Source organism: Anomaloglossus baeobatrachus, chromosome 9 (genome assembly GCF_048569485.1).
Source record: "Anomaloglossus baeobatrachus isolate aAnoBae1 chromosome 9, aAnoBae1.hap1, whole genome shotgun sequence".
Taxonomy (NCBI): domain Eukaryota; kingdom Metazoa; phylum Chordata; class Amphibia; order Anura; family Aromobatidae; genus Anomaloglossus; species Anomaloglossus baeobatrachus.
This window is the reverse complement of record NC_134361.1, coordinates 228973386-228991392: the sequence shown is the minus strand read 5'-3', so window position 1 is coordinate 228991392 and position 18007 is coordinate 228973386. Positions and strand designations below refer to the sequence as shown.

Sequence of the window (18007 nt, the reverse complement as noted above, 5' to 3'; positions counted from 1 at the left end):
ATGTACGGCTCGGCATTGTGCTCGGTGATGTACGGCTCGGCATTGGGCTTGGTGATGTATGGCTCAGCATTGTGCTTGGTGATGTACGGCTCGGCATTGTGCTTGGTGATGTATGGCTCGGCATTGTGCTTGGTGATGTACGGCTCGGCATTGTGCTTGGTGATGTATGGCTCGGCATTGTGCTCGGTGATGTACGGCTCGGCATTGTGCTTGGTGATGTACGGCTCGGCATTGTGCTTGGTGATGTACGGCTCGGCATTGTGCTCGGTGATGTACGGCTCGGCATTGTGCTCGGTGATGTATGGCTCGGCATTGTGCTTGGTGATGTACGGCTCGGCATTGTGCTCGGTGATGTATGGCTCGGCATTGTGCTCGGTGATGTATGGCTCGGCATTGTGCTTGGTGATGTATGGCTCGGCATTGTGCTCGGTGATGTATGGCTCGGCATTGTGCTTGGTGATGTACGGCTCGGCATTGTGCTTGGTGATGTACGGCTCGGCATTGTGCTCGGTGATGTACGGCTCGGCATTGGGCTCGGTGATGTATGGCTCGGCATTGTGCTTGGTGATGTACGGCTCGGCATTGTGCTTGGTGATGTGTGGCTCGGCATTGTGCTTGGTGATGTACGGCTCGGCATTGTGCTTGGTGATGTACGGCTCGGCATTGTGCTTGGTGATGTACGGCTCGGCATTGTGCTTGGTGGTGTATGGCTCGGCATTGTGCTTGGTGATGTATGGCTCGGCATTGTGCTTGGTGGTGTATGGCTCGGCATTGTGCTTGGTGATGTACGGCTCGGCATTGTGCTTGGTGATGTACGGCTCGGCATTGTGCTTGGTGATGTACGGCTCGGCATTGTGCTCGGTGATGTACGGCTCGGCATTGTGCTCGGTGATGTACGGCTCGGCATTGTGCTCGGTGATGTACGGCTCGGCATTGTGCTCGGTGATGTACGGCTCGGCATTGTGCTCGGTGGTGTACGGCTCGGCATTGTGCTCGGTGGTGTACGGCTCGGCATTGTGCTCGGTGGTGTACGGCTCGGCATTGTGCTCGGTGATGTACGGCTCGGCATTGTGCTCGGTGATGTACGGCTCGGCATTGTGCTCGGTGATGTACGGCTCTGCATTGTGCTCGGTGATGTACGGCTCGGCATTGTGCTTGGTGATGTACGGCTCGGCATTGTGCTTGGTGATGTATGGCTCGGCATTGTGCTTGGTGATGTACGGCTTAGCATTGTGCTTGGTGATGTACGGCTCGGCATTGTGCTTGGTGATGTACGGCTCGGCATTGTGCTTGGTGATGTACGGCTCGGCATTGTGCTCGGTGATGTACGGCTCGGCATTGTGCTCGGTGATGTACGGCTCGGCATTGTGCTCGGTGATGTACGGCTCGGCATTGTGCTTGGTGATGTACGGCTCGGCATTGTGCTTGGTGATGTATGGTTCGGCATTGTGCTTGGTGATGTACGGCTCGGCATTGTGCTTGGTGATGTACGGCTCAGCATTGTGCTTGGTGATGTACGGCTCGGCATTGTGCTCGGTGGTGTACGGCTCGGCATTGTGCTCGGTGATGTACGGCTCGGCATTGTGCTTGGTGGTGTACGGCTCGGCATTGTGCTTGGTGATGTACGGCTCGGCATTGTGCTTGGTGATGTACGGCTCGGCATTGTGCTTGGTGATGTACGGCTCGGCATTGTGCTTGGTGATGTACGGCTCGGCATTGTGCTTGGTGATGTACGGCTCGGCATTGTGCTTGGTGATGTACGGCTGCAGCTCCTTGACCATGAAGCCCCCGGTGTGTGCAGTGTTTCTGCTGATGTCACCAGAGGAGGTCTGGACTCTGCAGTTATGGGGTCAGCAGAGCAATGGACTTTTTAACCCTCTGCTCCTCAGCACTCGCCCCCCGCTGTGTAATGTTATGGGGTCTCCACTTTGTAGCTGAGGTTTTTCCACTTTCCATCTCATATCGATCTGTTATATCTGTTTTGTCTGACATCGGGCATTTTAGGTGTAATTCCATTTTGCACCAGCAGGGTTCGCTCTCTCACTGTTCTCTCTGCACAATGTCCTTCTCTCTATAGTCCTGGATGCAGGGATTACGAGGGAAGCGTCATCAGTCGGTGCCAGCAGTCACATGACCCGGAAGTTGTCAGCTGTTTTCCACCATGTTGGTAGAGGACCATGCTGCAGTCGGTGAGAGCCGTGTGCTGCCTCCGCCTGGGCCGGTGTATGAGTCAGGCGGCCGGTGCCGGTGCTGGTAGGGAGCGGCGCTTTATGGTGAGCACAGTCTTATACACAGGCTTGTACCTCACACACTGGGATCAGACCTGTCCGCCATGTTTGTATGGGAAGGGGTCTCCTGTGTTATCAGGGAGCACGTGTCTGTGTCATGTGGGGGTCTAGCCCTGGTGTAATGTGTGTTCTGCTGTCTCCTGTGTGTAGGTGGTCGGGCTGGGCAATCATGGCATGTCTGGCACAAGGCACAGCGTGGGCATGACCGCCATTAACCAGCTGGCGCGGAGGCTCAATGTCGCCGATCAGTGGAAGTCGGACAGACGGACCGGAGCCGATCTCGTCACCGCCCAGCACGACGGCGTCCATCTAATCCTGATAAAACCCCGCCACTATATGAATGTTAATGGGACCAGTGTGTCTAATGCTGGTGAGGAGGCCATGGACGCATGAAACGGGGTCTATGTCCCTAGTATAGGACAGGCGCCAGCGCCCCCATAACAGATCCGACCTAGAACAGCACCCCTATAACAAATCAAGCCGGCAAGAGCGCCCCAAGAGCACCCCCCATGACTGACCCAGGCGGCAAGAGCACCCCCTGTGACGGACCCAGCCGGCAAGAGCCCCCATGACATCCCCAGCCGGCAAGAGCACCCCCTGTGACGGACCCAGCCGGTAAGAGCACCACCATGACGGACCCAGCTGGCAAGAGCGCCCCTACGACATCCCCAGCCGGCAAGAGCGCCCCTATGACATCCCCAGCCGGCAAGAACCCCCCATGACGGTCCCAGCTGGCAAGATAGATGTGAGACCTGGTTTGACTATACATTGTAGGGTGCCAGAAAGCAAAAAAATCATAGACAATAGAAAAATATCTTTGGCACACCAAAAAGAGAGTTGATCAAAGCACGCTATTGATTAAAAGTAAAACGTGAAACAAAAGCCAGCAAGAGCACCCCCCCCCCATGACGGACCCAGCCGCCATGAGCACCCCCATACCCTATGACGGACCCAGCCGGCATGAGCACCCCCCCCCTATGACGGACCCAGCCGGCATGAGCACCCCCCCCTATGACGGACCCAGCCGGCATGAGCACCCCCCCCATGATGGACCCAGCCGGCAAGAGCACCCCCCCCCCCTATGACGGACCCAGCCGGCATGAGCACCCCCCCCTATGACGTACCCAGCCGGCATGAGCACCCCCCTCTATGACGTACCCAGCCGGCATGAGCACCCCCCCCATGATGGACCCAGCCGGCATGAGCACCCCCCCCCTATGACGGACCCAGCCGGCATGAGCACCCCCCCCTATGACGGACCCAGCCGGCATGAGCACCCCCCCTATGACGGACCCAGCCGGCATGAGCACCCCCCCCCCTATGACGGACCCAGCCGGCATGAGCACCCCCCCCATGATGGACCCAGCCGGCAAGAGCACCCCCCCCCCCCTATGACGGACCCAGCCGGCATGAGCACCCCCCCTATGAAGGACCCAGCCGGCATGAGCACCCCCCCTATGACAAACCCAGTTGGCATGAGCCCCCCCTATGACGGACACAGCCAGCAAGAGCACCTCCCCCCCCCCTATAACGACCCAGCCGGCAAGAGCACCCCCCCTATGATGGACCCGGCCGGCAAGAGCACCCCCCCCTATAACGACCCAGCCGGCAAGAGCAACCCCCCCCCCCTATGACGGACCCAGCCGGCATGAGCACCCCCCCCTATGACGGACCCAGCCGGCAAGAGCATCCCCCCCTATGACGGACCCAGCCGGCATGAGCACCCCCCCTATGACAAACCCAGTCGGCATGAGCCCCCCCTATGACGGACACAGCCAGCAAGAGCACCTCCCCCCCCCCCCCCCTATAACGACCCAGCCGGCAAGAGCACCCCCCCTATGACGGACCCAGCCGGCATGAGCACCCCCCCCTATGACGGACCCAGCCGGCAAGAGCATCCCCCCCTATGACGGACCCAGCCGGCAAGAGCATCCCCCCCTATGACGGACCCAGCCGGCAAGAGCATCCCCCCCTATGACGGACCCAGCCGGCAAGAGCATCCCCCCCTATGACGGACCCAGCCGGCAAGAGCATCCCCCCCTATGACGGACCCAGCCGGCAAGAGCATCCCCCCCTATGACGGACCCAGCAGACAAGAGCACCCCCCCTATGATGGACCCAGCCGGCAAGAGCACCCCCCCTATGATGGACCCAGCCGGCAAGAGCACCCCCCCTATGATGGACCCAGCCGGCAAGAGCATCCCCCCCCTATGATGGACCCAGCCGGCAAGAGCATCCCCCCCCTATGACGGACCCAGCCGGCAAGAGCGCCCCCCCCTATGACAGACCCAGCTGCATACTGGGGGGTTGCTACACGTTATAGACCAGGCTGTACCTCTGAGTCCCCCGGTTCTGCTTCCTTTGGTGACAGTTTCCCCCTCCTACTGTTGTGGGGACACTTTTACAAGCCGCATTTGATCTTTCGGAATTGTTGCACTTTGGATTTGTTTTGGGGAACACTTTATTTCTAAATCCATCACTGCTGTTAGAAATGGAGCTGCAGCGGCCGGTGTTCTGGCTGTGTCCTGGCCCAGTGTGACCGATTGCTTATCATGGGTCACACCACCACATTATAGGAGGAGATCCAACCACCAGAACCCCCCGATCCTGAGAACAAGGGGCTGAAGCGCCATCTTTACTGTTTGCAATTTTCACTGTAGACGATTCCTGGTCTGGGATCTCAGGCATTTTTGGTTGCAAGATTTATTATTTATTATTATTACTATTATTTGAGATAATTACACATATATACTATTTTTTTTCCTTTAGCTGTAAAGTTTCGGCTGACCCCTGAGGATATCTATCTATTGCATGATGATCTGGACAAGAGTCTGGGGAAGGTGACTCTGAAGCTTGGAGGAAGCGCAAGGTATCTGGGCAGAAAATGAGCAAACCACGGATAGAAATAGCTATAGATATAGAGAAAGCGTCAGTCCTGCTTGCTCCGCCCTCACAGAGTGATTGACAGCGCACTCATCAGTGTGTGGACTCAGGCTAAGGACACACGGGCATTTAGCATCCGATGCGATATGCTAATAACTCTTGGCTCCTCCTCTGCTGCAAATGTGAGCCGAGTGTCATGTGACTGTGATGTGATCCTGCGATTGGATCACAGCTGCGGAGGAGAGGGAGAGACTGTGTCCATCTCCTCCATTTATCAGCTGAAGCGATTATCAGACTGCACTCCGGTGTCATCCAAATGCAGTGCAATGTTTCTCTCGCGCCCATAGACTTGTATGGGTGCGAGTGAAGACAGATCGGATTTCACCTGCAGCATTTATATATCTAATCTATAAAGCTCAGTGTATGTGTGTGTATATATGTGTGTATGCCCGCTAAAGGAATTTGCACAGTCTCATTTACAATCACAAAATTTTGCACAGACGCCTCATGTGACTCAGGGAACGTCATAGACTATGTTTTGATGGGAAAATGTAACCCCGCGTTTTACAGTTAATCTACAAAATCCTGCCTCCATTAAACTGAATGAAGGTGGGAGCTATAGGCTATTAATAGCAATTGTCAGTGGTTGCTATAGGAACAAAATAAACTGTTAGTATAAGAAGCTTATGTGTGAGGTAATAAGATGTCTGTGGGGAGACGGATAAAGAGAGACAGAGAGAGACAGACAGGGAAAGAGACAGAGGGGGGGGGGCGGAAAGAGACACAGAGATAGAGACTGTTACAGAGACACAGAGATATACACTGAAACACAGACAGACAGAGCCACACACTCAGACAGAGACAGACAGACAGACAGACAGACTTGAGAGAGACAGAGACAGTTACTATCCAGGGCAATGACGGGTACTACAGCTAGTGTGTGTGTGTGTGTATATAGATATAGATGTCATTCCACTCGCTTTGTCTTACTCGCCGTGTGTCCTTAGCCTTTCTCTATAAATCATGGCAACTTTTTTGTATATAAAGACTAAATCCAAGTTATAGAAATCTATAAATCTCTAACCCTTTACTCAAAAATGGCTGATAACAGGGATCAATAAATGTTTAATGATGTAAAGATCCCTGTTTGGTGGGCGATCGCTTGTAGCAACTAATCACAACTCTGATGTGATTACTGAGAGGGAAATCCTGAGAGATGATAATTATGACATTTAGTCATGTCAGTCAGCTACTCCATGATGTCACCCCCTCCCTTCCCACACAGAGATTCCCCTCAGATCACTCAGCATCTGGGAAGGTGTCAAATCCAATTACACTGCCAAGCCAGAGGAAGACCCCCCTGGGGGGATATGTCCATTCATCAAGGGAGTGGGTGGGAAACTGGAAAACCTTCAGAAGCTTCAAAGGGATCCAAGACCCTCGTTCCCAGCAGGAGTTCATATTCCCGACTCCGTAACGTCATACACAGTTATGATATTACCGTGCGTCTGAACCATGCACCCACTACATCGTTAAAATTGGGACTCCGAGTTGCATCTCTGCATACCCTCGAATTCTTTGTCGCGCCCTCGGGTGGCGAGATACAGAGAACTGCAAGTAGGAGTCCGGTAGAGGAGTTGTGCTTGGACTCTGTATGCAGATGGGACACAGATGGATCTGATGACACCAGAACCGTCCCTGGTCGAACGGCTTCCCCTTGTGGCCAGACACATAAGGTAACTGCTTGATCTGACTCTGCTTGTAACCCCGTCTTATCTGTAAATGTACTCTGACATATATATATATATATTTATTGTAGTATCTAGTGTGACCTTACGGCGATTAAAAATATATAATTTAATCTTGGGCTGTTCTGTTATCTCGATCCTGAATTCCATGTCTGTGTGCTCGGCGTAATAGTTATCGTAATCGATTGGTGGCAGCGAGTTTATGCCAAGGATCATTGTGGGGCAACCAGTGAGATCTGGGTAGGATTAGATATATTCCACTCGCAGGAGTTGGGGGAATATATACCTTACTCTCACCGGGAACCCTTCAATCATCGGCATAGTAGAATAGCGGCCTCCTGGCTTATTGTCGGGCAATTCCATAATTGGCCTGTGAGGTAAATCCTGGGATATGAAGAGGAATTATGACTAGAAGTCATAATTGCTCTCATCACTCCCTGGCAGTGCCCCCCTCCCTCCTTGTTCCCAAATGTCCAGCATCTGTGAAGGTGTCACATCCCACTTACACCTCCAACAGCCATCTCCTCTGATATGGAGATGAGATGATGTGAGGACAATGGACCCAGGATGACTCCCTGCCGTCACCCTGTAACAAGAGTTGTATCTCATTAGCAAGGCTTGGAAGTAGCCAGACAGAACGACTCCAGTAAAAAATGGTTCATATCTCGCAAGCCATATCTCCGATAAATATGGCAACCATAAAAATGGTGTTTGCGCAGGCGGACGATGCTGGCACACCTTTTTTATGGAAGGGGGAGCTTGGGAAATACCCCAGGCGTGATATCAGCCATATGGGAACTCGTAGACAGGTCATGAGTCCCCTCGTTCTGTAGCTAAATTCATAACTGTCACAATGAGAGCATTGGCGTCCGCCTACGACGCTCCCAGGCAAAGTTATGGCCCATATTCCATGTTGTGAATTTGTCCATAACTCCAGCCAGGGGTGGAGCAGTGCTCCCTGTGAGGTCACTAAGGTAGGAGGGGACCTGGATTTGCCCAGGTTGATAACCCTGCTTCGGCCATTGTCCAAGGTTCTTTCGCTGGGGGTCACGTGCAGGAAACATCTGCGGGAGTTCCTAGAAACCTGGTCTACAGTGCCCCCCTGTGGCCAGACGCACAAGGTAACTGATTGAACTGTGTATGCCTGTTTGTAACCCATGCTTTGATTGTAACTGTACTCTGACATAACTGTATATTCTGTAGATTCCCTATTGTATATATTGTAGTTTCTAGTGTGCTTTAGGCGATTAAATTATATAATTAATCTTGGGCTGTTCTGTTATCTCGATCTTGAATCCCACGTCTGTGTGTTCGGCTAATAGTTACCGTGAAGCGGTTGGTGGCAGCGAGTTGTGCCAAGGATTATTGTGGGGAGGCAGTGAGATTCGGGAAGATATTATATATCCGCCCGCGGAGGTCGGGGGAATATATACCTTACTCTCACCGGGGACCCTTCAATAATCGGCATAAGTAGTATAGCGGCCTCCTTGCTTATTGTCGGGCAATTCCATAATTGGCCTGACTATAAGAGGGGCGCTAGAGAGCGCGTCACGTGCTCTGTCTGTCGGTCGGGAGGTATAAAGTAGGGGTGACCCCCACTTGTTACCCCCGATTGTGACGTACTGGTAGCCAGCGCGGGGGATTTCTGAGTGACCCCCCCGGTGGTTTGTGACATATTGGTGGCAAGCGGTGGGATCGAGATAATAGTGTGTGTGAGTGTGAGACCCATACTCCCAGACACTAAAGACTGCCTGCAGCAGCTGTGGCTGCTGGGGTCTTCAGACTAGCTCAGACACTAGAGTGTCAGAGTGCAGATACTGTAAGGTGTGTGGAGGCATCAGGTGTCAGTTCTGTGTCAGTGACCAAAAGTCTGCAAGAATGGCTGATGGCACCAGAGCAGAGCTATGCAACTGGCCAATGCTAAGGCAGGAGCCGAAGAGAGGGAGGACGGTGCTGTGGACAGCAATGAGGAGGTGCCCACGAGTCCTCCAGGAGCTCGACGCCAGAAAACCGTTCTGCCGAGGACATTGCGCAACCTGGCACTGCTGGACAAGATGAGGAGCAGCTCGCCCAAGGGTCCTCAACGAGCCAGACGCCAGCCCTCCGCTCTGCAATGGACAGTGAAGCACCAGGCTCCGCAGCGGGCCGCAGATCACCACGTGCCATTCCACCGAGCCTGGGAGGCTCGGATAGCCTTCTTCAAATGGCTATGGCCCTACGCCAGGCTGGAGACCGGGAGGGCTACAAGGAACTCATGGCCGAGCGTGAGCGGCAAGCAGCGCGTGAAGAGCGCCAGGCAGAGCGTAACTACCAGCTGCAGCTAGCTCAGCTCCGGCCCTCATCAGCCACCCGTGACCTTCCAGACACCAAACTTCCAAAGGTCCGTGTTGAGGACTTCCCAGTGCTGGAGAAGGATGGAGACTTGGACTCTTTCTTGACTGCTTTTGAACGGACTTGCTTGCAGCATCATCTGAACAAGGACCAGTGGGCCAAATACCTGACCCCCCGTTTAAGGGGTAAGGCCCTGGATATCCTTGGGGACTTGCCTGCTGAGGCGGATCAGGGCTACGACACCATCAAGCGGGCCCTGATCCAACAGTACAACCTCACCCCGGAGTCCTACCGCAAGAAGTTCCGGACGCTGCAGAAGGGACCAAAGGACTCCTGGGCTGACCACCGGCGGGCACTTGCCCGAGCTGCCGACCACTGGACCCAAGGCCTGCAGCTTTCCACCGGACCGGAGATCCTGGACTTGTTCATCACGGAGCAACTCTTGTGGAACTGCCCTGAGGATCTCCGCCAGTTCATCCGAGACCAGAAGCCAAAGGGATCCACGGCTACAGCTGCCCTAGCAGATGACTACACCAACAATCGGGCTCCTGAAGCCAGGAGAGCAGCCACCAGCAGCACCTGGAGAGGGGTAAGATGAACTCTGCGACTGCCCCACCTGCCCCTAGACTGCAGGGGTGTCCCCCTCAACTCCCCTCTCCAGGCCCGTGGCAGAGCCAAGACGGTGCCACCAGTGCAACCTACCTGGACACTTCAAGGCCATGTGCCCTCAGCGTCCAAGGCCCCGGCTCCGTCCCCGTCCCAAGGGCCGCCCAAGGTGTATTGTGTGGGTGGGGGTGGTGGTAGGTCCCTGGACAGCTTCCAACCTGTCACCGTCGGCCAGTCTGTGACCATAGGACTGCGAGACAGCGCCTCGGAGGTGACTCTGGTGCGGCCTGAGATGGTGTCCCCCCAAGACTTGATCCCTGGAAAAACCCTCGCTGTCTCCGGGATTGGAGGCATTGACCCGGCGCTGCCTGTTGCTGACATTTATGTGACTGGGGCGCAGGGCGAGGGGTGAGGGAGGTGGGGGTAACTGATCGGATCCCTGCAAACGTGCTACTTGGACAGATTTGGGGCAAATAACCTCCCAGTTTGGCCCCGCCCCAAAGGCTGAACCTTCAGCCAGTGCTGACGTGCCTCCGGACAATGTTAATGTGTTATCTATGAATGATGTAAGGGAGGAGGGAGTGAACTCTGATATTTCTGCTTGCACAGACACCATAGACACACACACAGCTGCAGCTGTGACAGGGGAGGGGGTCAGAGAAAGGTGTGACAATGCCTCTACAAGTAATCAGCCTGTGAGCTGGGATCTGTTGCCCTCTGCAGGGATAAGCAGAGAGCAGGTGCTGCAGGGGAGGACCAGTGTGTGGGGTGGGGGCTACCACAGCAAATGTGGGGTCCCCAGAGATTTCACAGCGGGGTTCTGTTGCTGCAGGAGGGGAACAGGCAGGTGAGATTGGGGCCGGTCCAGGAGCGGAAGTGCTCCCAGGTAAGATCTCGGTGCATGGTTCCCCCACAACCGGGGTGTCAGGAAGCCAGGTAGGTCTGCCTGAACCGGCGACTTGGTCAGGAACGGAGGAGGAGCAGGCACGACCCACGGTCGCAGCGGCTGTGGCCTGCTGTCACCCGCAGTGGGAGTGCTGGAAGCCAAGGGGCCTCCCGGAGGTCCGATAGCTCTTCCCCTTCTGACCAAGTGGCAGCCGAGTCAGGTGGAGGCCAGGACACAGGTCCCGGGGTACTGACCGAAGATGTGACAGTCTCGTCGATTCTGGCCACATCTAGTCAGGGGTTTCAGGCAGCGTTAGAAGCTGACGACAGCCTGAAAGCTCTAAAGGAGCAGGCGGCACAGCCTCCCTCGGACTCGGACCCGGAGCGAGTGGTCTGGGACCAAGGACGGCTGTACCGGGCCACGGTCCAGCAGGGTTCACCGGAGGCGTGGCCCAGGGACCGACAGTTGGTGGTACCCTATCCGTTCCGGACGGAGTTGTTGCGGATCGCACATGAGATTCCGATGGCCGGACACCTAGGGATCGCTAAGACCAAGGCCAGGTTAAACCAGCATTTCTACTGGCCAAAAATGGGGGCCGATGTGGCTGCCTACTGCCGTTCGTGTGAAACCTGTCAGAGAGTGGGGAAGGCGGGGCCACACCCCAAAGCCCCACTAGTATCTCTGCCAATCATCGATGAGCCTTTCAGGAGGGTGGCTGTGGATCTGGTCGGCCCGCTGGCCATCCCCAGCAGCTCCGGGAAACGCTTCATACTGACGGTAGTGGACTATGCCACCCGGTACCAGAAGCAGTGGCCTTGTCGTCCATTCGGGCTGACAAGGTGGCCACCGCATTGCTGGAGATTTTCTCCCGAGTGGGTTTTCCCCAGGAAATGCTCACTGACCGGGGGACCCAATTCATGTCCCAGCTGATGGAGGCCCTCTGTAAGCAAGTCCAGGTGCGACATCTGGTGGCCAGCCCGTACCATCCACAGACTAATGGCCTGTGCGAGCGGTTCAATGGCACCTTAAAGCAGATGCTTAAGATGTTGGTCGACTCCCATGGGCGTGACTGGGAGCGGTATCTCCCACACCTGTTATTTGCTTACCGGGAGGTTCCACAGGCCTCAACAGGATTCTCACCGTTTGAGCTCCTGTACGGGCGACGTGTGCGGGGCCCCCTGGCTCGGTGAAAGAGGCTTGGGAAGGGGGATTTGGCCACCCCTGGAGTGTCGGTTATCGAGTATGTCATGCGCTTCCGGGACAAAATGCAGGCCTTGACGCAACTGGTACACGACAATATGGCTCAAGCCAGGGCCGATCAGAAGCGTTGGTACGACCAGAACGCTTGTGAGAGGACCTACCAAGTGGGTCAAGAGGTGTGGGTACTGGTCCCCGTACCACAGGACAAGCTTCAGGCAGCCTGGGAAGGCCCATACCTCGATGTACCAGCAGCTCAACCCTGTGACGTACCTGGTCACCCTGGACCCTGCCCGTGGAAGGCGGAAGCCCTTCCATGTGAACATGATGAAGGCACATCATGAGCGGGAGGCATGTGCACTCCCTGTGTGCAACCTGCCCGAGGAGGGAGAAGCGGAAACCCTCTTGGATATTGCTAGCCCAGGTTAGGGCAGGCGGATCCATTGAGGATGTGGGGGTTGGCCACCAGCTCTTGGAGGACCAACGTCCCAGCTGTGGGCCACCCTACACCCCTTCCGGGGGTTGTTTACCAACCAGCCCGGAAGGACTGACTTGGCTGTCCATCACGTGGACACTGGGGATCATCCCCCGATCCGGCGTTCAGCATATCGGGTCTCCCTGAGGTGCAGCAACACATGCGCCAGGAGATTGACGAGATGCTGAACCTGGGGGTGATCCAGGCATCCAACAGCGCTTGGGCCTCGCCTGTAGTCCTCGTCCCTAAGAAGGACCGAACCACTCGGTTCTGCGTGGACTACAGGGGGCTCAATGCGGTCACGGTCGCCGATGCGTACCCAATGCCACGCATCGATGACCTGCTCGATCAGTTGGCCGGGGCTCAGTACCTGACCATCATGGATCTGAGCCGGGGTATATTGGCAGATCCCCCTGACCTCGCAAGGCCAGGGAACGCTCTGCCTTATTACCCCATTTGGACTGTACGAGTCCACGGTGATGCCATTCGGGATGAGGAATGCCCCTGCCACTTTCCAGCGGATGGTCAACACCCTGCTCAAGGGACTTGAAGGGTACGCGCCGCGTACCTGGATGACATTGCCGTCTTCAGTCCCACCTGGGAGGACCACCGAGAGCATCTAGCACAGGTGCTCAGGCGGATCCACCGGGCAGGTTTGACCATCAAGCCGGGAAAGTGTCAGCTGGCCATGAGCGAGGTCCAGTACCTCGGTCACCGGGTAGGTGGGGGAACGCTGAAGCCCGAGCCTGAGAAAGTGGAGGCCATCGCATCCTGGCCCATCCCCAGGACCAAGAAGCAGGTGATGTCCTTCTTGGGGACCGCTGGGTACTATAGGAGGTTTGTTCCATGCTATAGTAGCCTGGCAAAGCCCTTGACGGACCTCACCAAGAAGAAGCTGCCCTCTGCAGTCGATTGGACAGTGGACTGCGAGACAGCCTTCCGGGCCCTAAAGGACGCCCTGTCCAGCCCGCCCGTGCTACAGGCAGCCGACTTCACGCGGCCGTTTGTAGTACAGACCGACGCCAGTGACTTCGGCCTCGGTGCGGTGCTCAGCCAGGTGGACTCTGCGAGCCAAGAGCACCCAGTCTTGTACCTGAGCAGGAAGCTGTTACCAAGGGAAGTGGCCTATTCTACAATGGAGAAGGAGTGCCTGGCCATAGTGTGGGCCCTGCAGCGTCTGCAACCCTATCTATACGGGCGCCACTTCATCGTGGAGACGGACCACAATCCCCTCAGCTGGTTGCACACCGTCTCTGGGACGAATGGGCGATTGTTGCGATGGAGCCTTGCGCTCCAGCAATACGACTTCACCATTCGCCACAAAAGGGGCCGTGACCACGGTAACGCAGACGGGCTGTCCCGACAAGGAGAGGTCGCGGACGGGCGCACGGGGGAACACCGGAGTGTGCTGCCCCCTAGCGCCCTCAAAAGGGGGGAGGTGTGAGGTAAATCCTGGGATATGAAGAGGAATTATGACTAGAAGTCATAATTGCTCTCATCACTCCCTGGCAGTGCCCCCCTCCCTCCTTGTTCCCAAATGTCCAGCATCTGTGAAGGTGTCACATCCCACTTACACCTCCAACAGCCATCTCCTCTGATATGGAGATGAGATGATGTGAGGACAATGGACCCAGGATGACTCCCTGCCGTCACCCTGTAACAAGAGTTGTATCTCATTAGCAAGGCTTGGAAGTAGCCAGACAGAACGACTCCAGTAAAAAATGGTTCATATCTCGCAAGCCATATCTCCGATAAATATGGCAACCATAAAAATGGTGTTTGCGCAGGCGGACGATGCTGGCACACCTTTTTTATGGAAGGGGGAGCTTGGGAAATACCCCAGGCGTGATATCAGCCATATGGGAACTCGTAGACAGGTCATGAGTCCCCTCGTTCTGTAGCTAAATTCATAACTGTCACAATGAGAGCATTGGCGTCCGCCTACGACGCTCCCAGGCAAAGTTATGGCCCATATTCCATGTTGTGAATTTGTCCATAACTCCAGCCAGGGGTGGAGCAGTGCTCCCTGTGAGGTCACTAAGGTAGGAGGGGACCTGGATTTGCCCAGGTTGATAACCCTGCTTCGGCCATTGTCCAAGGTTCTTTCGCTGGGGGTCACGTGCAGGAAACATCTGCGGGAGTTCCTAGAAACCTGGTCTACAGTGCCCCCCTGTGGCCAGACGCACAAGGTAACTGATTGAACTGTGTATGCCTGTTTGTAACCCATGCTTTGATTGTAACTGTACTCTGACCTATGTATATTCTGTAGATTCCCTATTGTATATATTGTAGTTTCTAGTGTGCTTTAGGCGATTAAATTATATAATTAATCTTGGGCTGTTCTGTTATCTCGATCTTGAATCCCACGTCTGTGTGTTCGGCTAATAGTTACCGTGAAGCGGTTGGTGGCAGCGAGTTGTGCCAAGGATTATTGTGGGGAGGCCAGTGAGATTCGGGAAGATATTATATATTCCGCCCGCGGAGGTCGGGGGAATATATACCTTACTCTCACCGGGGACCCTTCAATAATCGGCATAAGTAGTATAGCGGCCTCCTTGCTTATTGTCGGGCAATTCCATAATTGGCCTGACTATAAGAGGGGCGCTAGAGAGCGCGTCACGTGCTCTGTCTGTCGGTCGGGAGGTATAAAGTAGGGGTGACCCCCACTTGTTACCCCCCGATTGTGACGTACTGGTAGCCAGCGCGGGGGATTTCTGAGTGACCCCCCCGGTGGTTTGTGACAGCCTGATTATAAGAGGGGCGCTAGAGAGCGCGTCACGTGCTTGCTCTGCTCTGTCTGGTGGAAAGGGGGGGGGGTGTTCCTTCCTCTTCCTCCCCCCTTTTCCTGACAAATTCTGACCTCAGCTCTGTTCTATTTTTTTAGGGGCCACAATGGTGTCCGTTCCTGCGTTGACCACCTGAAGTCAGACGTAAGTTTTTCGCAGACATATATCCCCCCCTTCTTCTTATTACTGGGCTGCTGTAATGAAGACTTTACGGGGTTTTTTTTGTTTTTTCTTCTTTGGCAGACGATGATCAGACTCCTGATTGGCATCGGGCGTCCGGCTGACAAGTCTTCAGTGACCCCCTATGTACTCGGACGCTTTACGAAGGCAGAGCAGGAGACGCTGTCCCCGGTTTTGGACAGAGGTCTGGACTTGTTACTTGGACATATCCAAAAAAGGACTCAGGCCGGGACTGGTTTGGCAAACCCTAGACCGGCGGAAAATAGAATATGACGGTGGACATTATTATTTTTATTATTATTATTATTATTTATTATTATAGCGCCATTTATTCCATGGCGCTTTACAAGTGAAAGAGGGTATACGTACAACAATCATTAACAGTACAAGACAGACTGGTATAGGAGGAGAGAGGACCCTGCCCGCGAGGGCTCACAGTCTACAGGGAATGGGTGATGGTACAATAGGTGAGGACAGAGCTGGTTGCGCAGTGGTCTACTGGGCTGAGGGCTAATGTAGGTTGTAGGCTTGTTGGAAGAGGTGGGTCTTGAGGTTCCTCTTGAAGCTTTCCACGGTAGGGGAGAGTCTGATGTGCTGAGGTAGAGCGTTCCAGAGTATGGGGGATGCACGGGAGAAATCTTGTACACGATTGTGGGAAGAGGAAATAAGAGAGGAGCAGAGAAGGAGATCTTGTGAGGATCTAAGGTTGCGTGCAGGTAGGTACTGGGAGACTAGGTCACAGATGTAGGGAGGAGACAGGTTGTGCATGGCTTTGTATGTCATGGTTAATGTTTTGAACTGGAGTCGTTGGGCGATGGGAAGCCAGTGAAGGGATTGGCAGAGTGGCGAGGCTGGGGAGTAGCGAGGGGAGAGGTGGATTAAGCGGGCTGCAGAGTTTAGGATAGATTGGAGGGGTGCAAGAGTGTTGGAAGGGAGGCCAGAGAGCAGGAGGTTGCAGTAGTCGAGGCGGGAGATGATGAGGGCATGCACTAATGTTTTTGAAGATTCTTGGTTAAGAAAAGCACGGATCCGGGAGATATTTTTGAGTTGTAATCGGCATGAGGTGAAGAGGGCTTGGATGTGTGGCTTGAAGGATAGAGCAGAGTCGAGGGTTACTCCAAGGCAACGAGCTTGTGAGACTGGGGTGAGTGAGCAACCATCAAGTTTGATGGAAAGGCTTGTTGGAGGAGGTGAGTGAGGAGGAGGAAAGACAATAAACTCTGTTTTGTCCATGTTAAGTTTTAGGAATCGTGCAGAGAAGAAGGATGAAATAGCAGACAAACATTGTGGTATTTTGGTTAGTAGAGAGGTGATGTCAGGTCCAGAGAGGTAGATCTGCGTGTCATCGGCATAGAGATGATACTGGAAGCCGTGGGACTCTATGAGCTGTCCCAAGCCGAAGGTATAGATGGAGAACAGCAGGGGTCCAAGAACTGAGCCTTGAGGGACACCGACAGATAGGGGGCGAGCTGAGGAAGTGGTGTGAGAATGGGAGACGCTGAAAGTTCGGTCGGTTAGGTATGAGGAGATCCAAGATAGGGCCAAGTCTGTGATGCCCAGAGATGAGAGAATCTGTAGTAGGAGGGAATGGTCTACTGTGTCGAAGGCAGAGGACAGGTCCAGGAGGAGGAGGATAGAGTAGTGTCGCTTGGCTTTGGCGGTTAGTAGATCATTGGTGACTTTGGTTAGGGCAGTTTCAGTGGAATGATGCGGTCGGAAGCCAGATTGAAGCCGGTCAAAGAGGGAGCAGGAGGAGAGGTATGAGGACAATTCAAGATGGACATGCTGTTCCAGTAGTTTTGAGGCATAGGGGAGAAGGGATATGGGGCGATAGTTTGACACAGAGGATGGGTCAAGGGAGGGCTTTTTGAGGATGGGTGTAATAGAGGCATGTTTAAAGCATGAAGGGAATACACCACTTGCTAGTGATAGGTTGAAGAGATGGGTTAGGGCTGGGATGAGGACTGCGGTGATGTTGGGGATGAGGTGCGATGGGAGCGGGTCCAGTGCACAGGTGGTTAGATGTGATCTTGAGAGTAGAGTGGAGAGATTGTTTTCTGTCATGGTGGAGAAGCTGGATTTGGAGGAAGAGGGATGAGTAGCTATGATGAGGGGCTGTGGTGATTGTGGGCCAAAGCTTGCTCTGATGTTGTCAATCTTCCGCTTGAAGAAAGAGGCAAAGTCTTCAGCTGAGATGAGAGGAGAGGGAGGTGGTGCTGGAGGACGGAGGAGAGGAGAGGGAGGTGGTGCTGGAGGACGGAGGAGAGGAGAGGGAGGTGGTGCTGGAGGACGGAGGAGAGGAGAGGGAGGTGGTGCTGGAGGACGGAGGAGAGGGAGGTGGTGCCGGAGGACGGAGGAGAGAATTGAAAGTGTTGAATAGCTGTTTAGGGTTGTGAGAGAGAGAAGATATGAGGGATGAGAAGTAGGTTTGTTTTGCAGCAGTGAGTGTGGACTTGAAAGTGGTGAGGGACTCTTTATATGCAATGAAGTGCTCAGTGGAATGAGACCTCTTCCATCTGCGCTCAGCAATTCTGGAAGCCCGTCTAAGTTCTTTAGTCTGCCTTGTGTGCCAGGGTTGCCTGTTGATTGTGCGGGTTTTGGTGTGTGTGAGGGGGGCAGCTGATTCG

The 18007-nt window shown here is 54.6% G+C and overlaps 1 protein-coding gene across 1 annotated transcript; it reads left to right on the top strand.

Annotated features, from left to right (window-relative positions):
- Positions 1–2136: 2136 nt before the first annotated feature.
- PTRH1 (peptidyl-tRNA hydrolase 1 homolog) lies at positions 2137–17316 on the top strand. Its single transcript, XM_075324721.1, has 5 exons — positions 2137–2273; positions 2439–2658; positions 5058–5157; positions 15299–15344; positions 15444–17316. The coding sequence occupies exons 1-5, from the start codon at positions 2178–2180 to the stop codon at positions 15651–15653; spliced, it is 672 nt and encodes a 223-aa protein (XP_075180836.1). The 5' UTR covers positions 2137–2177; the 3' UTR covers positions 15654–17316.
- Positions 17317–18007: the final 691 nt, after the last annotated feature.